The following is a 10896-nucleotide window of genomic DNA, read 5'->3' as shown; positions in this document are numbered from 1 at the left end:
AGGGCAGAGAAGTTTCTCTCAGAGTCGGTCAGTTTATTCTGGTGAAGGTGGTTTATTCTCTTTTTCCACATTGATACGACTCCTTTGAAGATGTGATTCACTCCCATGGAAGTGTGAATCACGTTTTTTAGTTAAATAAGCAATTTTGTACTGAAGCCATTCAGATGCAGCTGTTCTAATAGATGCCACAATAAAATACTTTCTATTTCCAGCTAGAGAGCCTCTCTTCTAAGCCAACATCCAGCACTCTCTCATTTGCATTAGGGCACACTTTTAAGGTTAAGGAGGCGATCCAGGAAGGAAGTGTGTTTGTCATCAGGCGGTCAGTGGGCCTGAGCCTTAATTTGGCTGAGAGGACCTTGGTGGGGAAGTGAATAAAGAATGCAAAGAAAAGGCACTGAACACAACTGCTCTCAAGGAGCTTCTGATGAGTCAGCTGTACAGGACTGCGTGCAATCACAGGTCTCTTTGTTCAACCATCAATGCATCCGAGACTCTTTTCTAACCGAACCTGCGTGGTAAACTCAGGTTATGAGAAAACGGCGGACATTTGGTTTGTATTTTCAGATAATGCAAAACTTATTATAAAAGTTCTCTGCATGGAGGACACGAGCGAGTGGAGCAAACTCGGTGTGGCTAAAAGAATACAGAGCTCCCGGGAAGAAACTGTTCAGATTGGAAAGAAAGAATCTGTTAAAATAATCTGAGGTTAGTTTGATAAGCAGAGTTAAAATACACTCTAGTTGTTATTGATCCACCACAGCAGGCACAGCATAGAGTAAATGCTACACACAATAAATCTATTCAGCGTGACCAAACCCAGGCCTCCTCCCCCCCCCCCTTACGGGGTCATGACCTTGCCGCTGTGGTAGGTGACTTCAGTGGCAAATGTTCATCTTTGATGACCCACAGCAAATAATGAGCATGACACACACACAAGCACAGGGTAATGACATAGTAGAAGAGTAATCAGGCTAAAAATTACCTTCTGCCCCCGGAGCACAGTCAGCAGTGGTATTCACTGTATGATTTCTTTGCTTGTGCGTCACTGCTGAAATGCTGTAGCGTCACGTAGATTTATTCAAAAAGAAGCTAATTGTGTCGAGAATAATTATCTGCCTTTTTTGCTCCGATGTTCTTCACTTTTGGCCTCTCGGCTGGATTTAGTGAAAGGCAGCAGCGAGAAAGAGGAAGAAGTGATGACAGATGAGCAAAAATGCAACGGATGACGGGGCTCAGCCGCACAGGCGGTCAAACAGAAGAGTAATATACATGAATCCCCCCTCCCCGCCACGCACACACATGCTTACTCTGACATCTTGTAGTTCAATTACACGCTTTGAATGATATTCACTTTTTTCTTTTCTTTTTTTTAACGCCAAGGCCTTAAAACACATGGGAGGGGAAAAAAAGTTTTTATTGCATTTTAAAGTAAATCTCTTTATGAGCTCAAATCCCTTCAGTCATGCATACTTTAAAACTCTGCTCTTACATTTGATCCTAACCAGTATTACAGGTGTCTTAAATTTAGCGCCGTGTTGTCGTGTAATCGTGCAAACCTTTGCATGCTTGCAGCATAAATCTCACTTCTTTTTGTGTTCTTTATCTGGATTTTTTTCCTGTGTGGATTTCGGCTTATCAATAATCCCAGCTGGCAATCGTGCAATCAATACTTCATCATCATCATTGTCATCATCATCACATCCCTCTGGCTGTTTGCACAGCCACACATCGATGGTTAAATCCCAGCTGATGAATTGTCACCCAAAGGAACAAACAGATTGGGACATGGAAATGTAGTAATTACCCTACTAAAAGTTAAATATCTCTAAACCTCCAGTGAATTAGTTACTGGCTACTCACAGGCAGTGTAAAACTGAACACCTTTTGACCTTGTCTGCTGTTTAGTTACATAAAACATGATATAGATGTTTGGGTTTTTTTTATATTTAGTTGTTTCTGAATTTCCTAGGATCATCCTTCTTCAAGCTCTGCTTTTGAGCTCAACTACCTCTAAATATGAGGCAAATATGTGGTTATTTTTCCACTCTGTTGCCTCATCTTACATCGTTTTTATTCAAGTGTCACATAAAACTACTAGAAGCTCTAGTCCTTAAGGTTAAAAGCCCATGAACATAAAAGCAAACATACAGGGTTTCAGAGAAATTGTCCTAATTTAGACATGGAATGCAAGAGGCGCAGATTAAGGATTTTAAAGGAGGAATTGAGGATTTTATTGTTGCGTATATATACATATATCTATTCAATATGCGTTAGTTTGGGAATTGTTTCTTGTGCCAATTTTACTGCTTCCTGTGCATGTTACATTTTCTGCTTTCAGATGTAGGGAGTGGACAGACCTTTGGCTTATATTTGGCCCTAAAGCAGGAGACCAAATGTCATGACATTAATGCAGCAGAGTTGAGTCTGACAGTCTTGGCTGCGTTCGTAATTCATTGTAGGCCAAGCTGGATGAGGTGACGACCTATAATCAATACTTTTACACTTATTATTGGCTGTGCTGTTCCTGCTGAGGCTTTCGCAGTCGAAACTAAAATAAAATAAGACCAAGCTGAGTTGGATCGAAGCATCAGCTGGTCGCTGTTGCTTAAGGTGTGTTTCGACATGCATTCAATGGTTAATCAGGCTGCGAACCGGGACTCTTTGGTATCCAGCGTTTCAGTGGCTGCAGAAAACCTCATCAAGCTTTCAAAACAAAACACTGATAACCTCTGATCCTGCAAAAAAAAAGAAAAAAGAAGCAGATCTCAGAAACCAAACAGCTTTCTCAGTATCTCAGCACACAGATGCTCTCCCCGTCTGCCTGTGACTACAGTGGTTTTCTCTGATTGCACAAGGGACTCTTTAATTTAGTCCCTTTCATTATAATTGTGCGACACACTTTTGTTGCTGGTGTCTTGTTACCAAATTCAAGTGAAACCGCGGATCGTCCTGATTTCACATTTCTCATCTCATCTGGTAACATTTTAGATTCATTTCTTCTGTCTGTTTATCACTTTTGGTCCCAGTGTGTGTTTTACCAGGATTAGCTGAGACCCTGTTACCAGCTGGCCTTTAAGCAGCCTGCACAATCTCACTTTTAACAGCATCACGGAGAATTTGATGCAGATTGTTTATCCAGGAAAAAAATCTCCAGCTTGCTGATAAATGTCACTGAGCAAATAGCATGAGCTATATATTATGAATGCACTGTGTATAGTGTGTTTATAAAAAAAGGTTTTTACTGTAGAAATGCCCCAAGTCAAGATAAGAAAATCTGTCCCTGAAGATTTTAACAACCTTTCGTTTACAGTAATTGAACATTTCAGAATCACATAAGTGGATCTGTAGGCTATGCAGTCTGTAATGCACTGTGTAAAACACGGGGCATGTTTGCACCATTTTACTAGAAGCCTGCAAGTCTTTGTGCTTCAACAGATGCCAAACATACTTTGCATTTTGCTTCTGAGTCCAGTTCCTTAAAGAATGTAGGGCAACATTCCTGCAACCCATCCCAGCAACACTTCTTATCTCTATTTAATTATTTTTGTTGTATCTACAAGACTGAGCACAAACAAAAACCTCTGTTTCCCTGCCAGTTCTCAGATGTGAACACACACATGCGAGCACACACTCGGCTTGTCGTTTGCCAGACCTTTGAGTCTGACATACACTACCGAGCTGTTTTTCCCTTTTTTAAAACGTGTTCCACATTTGCTTTGAACGGCCAATTTACATTCTAGATGCGACTCTCGGATGTTAACTGTTGGGAGGGTGGGGGTCATCTGTTTTAGTCCGTCATCGCTAACAAAGATGCTCGGGAAGAAAACTCACAGTCAATATTCATCATCACTCCATTCATCTGACAGTTTTTTTTAGTTTTTTTTTTCCTAAATAAAATATGTGTCGCTTAAGTTCATTACGCAGGAATGGAATCGACCTTGCAATGTACCTTTCCATCTTCTGAGTTGATATTCTATTGATATTTTTGTAGAGGAGGCTGGCAGCATTGCTGAATTACAGTCTCAGATGTGCATTTGGAGATACATCCATCTATAGAGACTATATCATTCATCGATATCATTAATCAATCATTTGTTCACTGAGGCGAGATAAATGCACCGGTCAATATGACTTCATTTAGTGTGATTGTTCACTCCATCAGCAGCTGTTGCTTTTATTCACAATGACTTACAGTAAGTGAACAGGCGGGGTTGGAGTTTATTTGTGTGTTCCTTCACCTTGCTTTCACACTTTTCTCCAGATTGTTTCATGGGTCATCTATTTTTTTTGTCTCCTCCAGACCTGATCCACTGCACCAATGAGCTGAACGTCAGCATCCCCCACCTGGCAGACACACTGCTGGAGCGCACAACTAGCAACAGCTGGATTGTGGTTTTTAAAGCGCTCATCACCACACACCACCTCATGATGTACGGCAATGAGGTGAGTCAACCCGCATCGACGTATGGATGCCCGGGGAAATTCGGAGGATGTTTGTCCCCTCTGATCTTGTGACAACAGGAAAATTATTTGTCATCCTGACTAAAAACGCTTGTTTTAAAGAGATCTTAAATGCACTATGGTGCTTCTAAAATGATCCGTCTCACTGTTTTTTTGAGGTCAACATTTCCTGAGTGGTGGGACGTGACTTGAAAGGCCAAAACGACTCTGCCGAAGCTCTAATAGAAATGTAGAAAAGCTTATTCATCTATTCATCAGTATTGCTCTTCCAATAGAAAAAGGCACCAAATAACCTCTCATTATCAGTGACTCCTGTGTGTGTTATCAATTAATTACACAATTTGTCACTAGGCAGCAAAAGATGACGATCAAACCATTTCCTGTACAGTCTAATACTCTGCGAACTCTGAGCTTGCTGGTGTTTTGATCGATCCTGAATACTTTGTAGAGATTTCTCTCCAACGCACCCTCAGTGAGATTCTTTGAAACCGTGTCTTCCATGTGTCCAGCAAGGACAGATGAAATATTCGGCTGACATTTCAATGGCCAGTATGACAAATCGCCGCGCTCCACTGCGCGCCCTGCGAGAGCAGCGACCAAAAAACATCAAACATGTTAAATGATGAGCTCCTGAGACTAGATAGAAGTGCCGTGGCAACGATTACTCCGGGGACGATGACCCTTTCAGAGCATGTGAGCAACAAAGCTTTCAGTGACATGAGCAGTGACATGATGTTTTAAAAATTTGTCAGGGTTGTTTAAATTGGGCGTTTTTAGCCTGGCTTTTTCCTCACTGGTTTTCACCCTGGCCAGAAAGACTGCGTGTTTACAGGCCTCTGAATTGGCATCAAAGCTTGCTTAACGTGATCTGATCCTTTTAAAAAGTGGATGCTGGAATGGGTTTTGTTGCAAATGGGATATCAGTTAAGGAAAGAAGGGGTTGTTTTGTATTGGTAGTGAGGGCAGATTGTGAACGCTAGATCAAGGAAAAGTCGTATGAGTCAGCTCTTAATGTTAAAACACCACAGCGAGCTGACTGACCTGATCCACCCTGGCAACCACGACTCAAATAAACGAAACAAATACATGCAGCTTTTTCCAGAGGCTGCCTTTTTTCTCCATTGAGTTCTTAATTGTCTGCCTGCTTTCAGTTGTTACAGGAAAGTTAATCTGCTTTTTTCCCCCTGGGTAACTCAACTTAGACAAACTACATCAAGCCTGGACATGTTAATGAATGCTGATACAGTTTTCAAGGATGTCAGTGTGTCTGTTTCATACAGTTTCAGGACGATTATTTCACTGTTTCCTTCTTGGCTGTGAAATTAGTAAAAGGCAAAAAAAAAAGTAGGGCAAGAGCTTTCAAATAAAGACGGGGCAAACGGTCAGTGAAACAAGTAAGAAAGTGAGTTACACAGCGATAGCTAATATACCCAAGTTTGGTAACACTGGCTACTATAAGATGCTAGTCAAACCCGTAGACTCTATATTAGACTTTGTTGTAGACACAGTGATGTCACCCACTGGCTTTAATGTTTGCCGTTTTCAATTTCTAGCACCAAATCACAACAACAGTGGCTTCAAGGTGATTTTTTATTGTAAGGTCAAGACCCTACAATGCAAAGACAACAGGAAAAAACCCCAACAATAATATGATGCGACAGCGGGAAGCAAAAACTCCCTTTTAACAGGAAGAAACCTTAACAGAACCAGGCTCAGGGAGAGGCGGCCATCTACTGCGACCGGTTAGGGGTGAGGGGAGGAAGACAGGACAAAGACACACTGTGGAAGAGAGCCAGAGATTAATTATAACTGATGATTAAATGCAGAGTGGTGTAATTTTTGCAGCCTTAAATCTGCTTTTGTGTTGCAGATGTTACGGAGCCCTGCAGGGGACATGGGAGAAAAAAAAAATTAAGACGGAAAAAAACTTTTGCGAGATCCCGAGTTAGTTTTGCGAGATCTCACAAAAGTCCGTCATAATTTTTTTTTTCTCCCATGTCCCCTGCGGGGCTCCGTGTTTTGTTTTTTTTTTTAGATCAGATGTAACTTTGAACAAGCGCCAATTGCTAAGTTAGCAGCTAATGCTGACTAGCTTAGAATTTGGCCATGTGCAGGTTAGAGAGTGCACTGCTGATAGCAACCACTGGTTACTAATGAGAAATGTGTTATCCCTGACCATTTGGTGAGCAGTTGCTGGAGATTGTTAGATGAAATTGGGAGCAAAGAGGTATACAGGGGTTATGAACGCTTTGGGCAACAAGCGTTGGGCGTTGACAGCAATTTACACTATATCTATAAACACTCGACGACAATTACTCACTGAGTGGTGGAGAAGCTGTAAAGCATAGCAGTAAAATATGTGCAAATGTTGAAGCCTGCTAGCAAACAAAGCAATCACAAGAAGGTTTTTGGTGCAGCACCACGAGGTGGCTGTAGCTCAGAAGGTAGAACAAGATAATTGAAAGGTTGGTGGTTCAATCTCTGGCAGCTCCAGTGTTAGCTAGAAAGCACTTAGGTGCAGAAAAAAGTCCTTTTATTAATGGATGAATAAAGCATGTTGTATAAAGTGCTTTGAGTGCTCCAGTACAGTAGAAAAGCCCTCTATAAGGACCAGTCCTTTTAGCATTTACCCTCTTTGCAAACCACTTGCCAAGTGCTCAGGGAATACAGTTTTCCTAGACCTGCATGACTGAGGCCTTAGCAAAGTGCATACACAAAATGCCAGGCCTGTGGTGCTTTTTCAAATTCTTCTTCCATGTTTCCGTGGTGACATGAACAAAAGTCTGTCACAGATACAAACTTTGGTGACTTTTAAATTACGTACGAGCACAATTGTGGATTGAGAAATGTGAAACAAACACAAATGGAGAATATAACGTCACATTTGCAGGGAGGTGGTGAATATGAAAATCAAAAGAATTGTGATTTATAATAAATCTTTTAAAAAAAACATATAGATGCTAAAAATCGCTGTACGTGTGACGATGTTTGTGCAAGGTTTCATTCATATATAATCATAGGTAGGGTAGATACACAAATATATACATATGCTATGATCTTTACAGTAAGATGCCACAGATATGCTAATTATTGATAACATATAAATACAATAACACTAGATTTTAATTCACTAAAAACACACAGAAAGCACAGATAATATTACTGTGCACAGTGCACAGTAATATTATTTGTCACACTACTGCATTAAAAAGGCACCGAAACAATAAACAGAGTTCAACTGGAAGGTACATTTTATTACTTTTAAATTTAACTTTGCAACAAGAAGAACTTCTTTTGTCAAACGTTACCTGCGTCACCCAAGCCAGCACAATTACCCTCTGAAGAATGCAGATAAAGCTGCAACGTTTGTGTACATACAGGCTGCCCATGTGGCAGTTTGGCCTTGACTTGAAACTGTCAGGCCACAGAAAGAGAGAAATCACTAACTCATTCTTCTGTTCTTTTTCCTTCAGAGATTGATGCAGTACCTTGCCTCCAGGAATACACTCTTCAACCTCAACAACTTTCTAGATAAGGCTGCACTACAAGGTGATTTAATGCCATTTGGTTCTTTGTAGACTCAGCAGTGCTGTACATCTAACAAAATGACTTTATGTCGGACTCTCACTGCCTTGGTAGCGCTATCAATAAGCTGCTGCTCAGACAGACCAAATCTGAAAAACCTACCGATGACTGTACCCTTTGTTTGTTACAAAGGCTGCGGAAAATTAAAAAAACATGCTTGGTGACTTTTTAATTATATATACAAAAGGAAAACAAGATAAATAAATAAAGTAAGGTAATGCATGAGCACTGGAAATGCAGGTTGGTCGCAAAGAAGCGACTATATTTTTAATTAAAATAAGTGTAGCTTCTTAATCTAATGTGAAAATTGGTCAAGCTGATCAATCTCTAACTGCAGCACCCTCTCTCTGCCCTACAGGGTATAACATGTCAACCTTCATCAGACGCTACAGCCGCTATCTGAATGAAAAAGCCATGTCTTACAGACTAGCAGCGGTGGACTTCACAAAAATGAAGAGAGGGTAGGATACTCTTGCTTGTAACACTTTGCCTGTTTTTTATTCTCTGCTTTACCTGTATAGTAGAAACAGTAAATATATTTTCTAGTCATTCCAGCCCCAAGTGACAAATGCATGTCTTGTAAAAACAGTGTGTTCAAAATGGTTTCTATTTTTGTGTCAAGTGGTCTTGTGCCTATGTTTGAGATGAGAGGGCGGGGCTACCTAGCAACAGCTTTGTTTGCATATGGGCAGCCAATCAGAAGAGAGTAGGACCTTAAAGAGACAGAGCTAAAAGGGCACAGAGAGTAGATGAACTGAGCCTTTGAGTAATAAAAGCTTAGAGTCCTATTAGTGATATTCTAGAACAATGTTGAGCAAGAAATTGAAAACCCTTGATGCTAAAATGCTGTATTAGAGTCAGTATATCATAACTGCAATCTTAAAACATTGTAATTATAAGCTAGTGGTCATAATAGACCAAACAAAGGAAAACAATTACAAGTATTGAACCAACAAAGGATGAGTGTGAGGTTGGTTTAGGACATGCGTGAGGACATTTTTACATTTTTCAGTGGGGAGGTCAGAGTGGGATTACATCAGGGTTAGATGAGGTCAGGCAGGACTTTCAGTGGATTGTAGTGTTTGCAGATGATAGTGTGACCTGTAGTGAGAGTAGGGAGGAGCTGGAAGAGAGCCTGGAGAGGTGGAGGTATGCTCCAGAGAGAAGAGGAAGAAGAGGAGGGAACAGTTGTAAAGCTGAAGCTGTAAGGAGTACAGATAGTTAAGGCAAATGAGTTTAAACATCTGGGGCCAACCATCCAAAGCAGTGGCTTGTGCACAAAAGAGGCAAAGAGAAGAGTGTAGGCAGGGTGGACTGGATAGAGATGAGTGTCAGGGTGATTTGTGACAGAAGGATAGCAGGGTGAAAAGGAAGCTGTACAAGACTATAGTGAGACCTGCTATGATGTATGGTTTAGAGATGCCACTAACAAAAAGACCAGAGGCAGAGATGAAGATGCTCAGATTTTCACTGAGAGTGACCAAAATGGACCAGATCAGAAATGAATACATCAGCGAGACAGCTCAGGACGACCAGTTCGGCGATAAAGTTAGAGAAGCGTGGCAGAGACTGTTTGACACGTGCAAAGGAGGGCTAGTGGATATGTTTGATGCTGAAAATGAAGCTGGCCAGGTAAGACAAAAAGAGGAAGACTACAGAGGAGGAAGTTACATACTCTTGATTTTCAGTGCACGTACATCATTTCCTCTACAGGCTTGATGAGTTCTGCGTGTGTTCTCCTGTGTGATTCTTAGGGCTGATGGTGTGATGCGCACCATGAACACAGAGAAGCTGATTAAGACTTTGCCTATCATTCAGAACCAGCTGGATGCACTGCTGGATTTCCAGGTAAACATCTGCCTTAATCGCTCCAACCCCTTTAATGTAAGGAATTGAAGCTGTCACTTCAATATCTCATCTCTTGTTTGTTCCTCCTATCGTCCAGCCAAACTCCAACGAGCTGACAAACGGAGTGATCAACACAGCCTTCATGTTGCTGTTTAAAGACTCCATACGGTTGTTTGCCGCTTATAACGAAGGCGTCATCAACATGTTGGGTATGCACGACACTGCAGATCCAGATTTTGTCTATCTTTAGTTCGTTCTATATTTATGTGGTAATTTTCCTCTGATGTCAAGATCACAAGACTGTGACTCCATCCAACTCCACTTAATCCTTCTTTAGAGAAAATCAATTTTTCCTCCCACTGTCTTCCAGAGTTCAATTAAGGACCACTGTGTAATGATCAACTTCTTTTCTTCCTTTAATTATTAAGGCAGTGAGGTGTGAGGGTCTGATAAGAGACCATCAGACTCTATGATTTTATTGTAAGTGGGAGTCTTAATGAAAATTAATTTCATCCTGCATGGACAAGAATTAGACAGGCTTAACAGGGAAAATCAGTACCAGATTGATTTTTAAAAGTTGTCTTTTACAGTATACACTGCTGCAGGTCAAAGTAAATTCTGTTTCTTTAGCTGTTTCTCGTCTTCTGGCACGCAGAGAAATACTTTGACATGAAGAAGAACCAGTGCAAAGAAGCTTTAGAGATCTACAAGACCTTCCTCAACAGGATGACCAAACTGTCCGAGTTTCTCAAAGTGGCGGAGGTAATGTCCGTTTGTCCTGCCGCTCTTCGATGGAGTTAAACACCTGTAAAGACGATGGGAATATCTATTTGGAGCGAATCTCAACGGCCTTCCTTCCTCTATGATTTCATATAAATATATTAAATGCTCCTTTCTCATTTCGTCCTGTCACTCAGGAGAAATTTAATCTGCAGAAAAGCGCACTTGAACCTGTTGAGATTTGCTCCAGACTTCTGTTACCCCGGGAACTGATTTACG

At 41.0% G+C, this 10896-nt stretch overlaps 1 protein-coding gene across 5 annotated transcripts in view; it reads left to right on the top strand.

The window, feature by feature from the left end:
- LOC146510160 (phosphatidylinositol-binding clathrin assembly protein-like) overlaps positions 1 to 10896 on the top strand; it is a 29981-nt gene that overhangs the window by 2799 nt on the left and 16286 nt on the right. For all 5 annotated transcript variants that reach the window (XM_085175765.1, XM_085175764.1, XM_085175763.1 and 2 more), the window contains exons 2-7: positions 4304 to 4446; positions 7938 to 8013; positions 8408 to 8510; positions 9804 to 9897; positions 9995 to 10106; positions 10553 to 10659. In XM_085175765.1, coding sequence (XP_085031891.1) covers positions 4304 to 4446; positions 7938 to 8013; positions 8408 to 8510; positions 9804 to 9897; positions 9995 to 10106; positions 10553 to 10659 — 635 coding nt within the window. The remainder of the gene's footprint in view (positions 1 to 4303; positions 4447 to 7937; positions 8014 to 8407; positions 8511 to 9803; positions 9898 to 9994; positions 10107 to 10552; positions 10660 to 10896) is intronic.

The sequence above is a fragment of the Neolamprologus multifasciatus genome, chromosome 10, assembly GCF_963576455.1.
Source record: "Neolamprologus multifasciatus chromosome 10, fNeoMul1.2, whole genome shotgun sequence".
In the NCBI taxonomy this organism is placed as follows: Eukaryota; Metazoa; Chordata; class Actinopteri; order Cichliformes; family Cichlidae; genus Neolamprologus; species Neolamprologus multifasciatus.
Note: the sequence above shows the minus strand (reverse complement) of the source record. Positions and strands in the feature narration are given on the sequence as shown.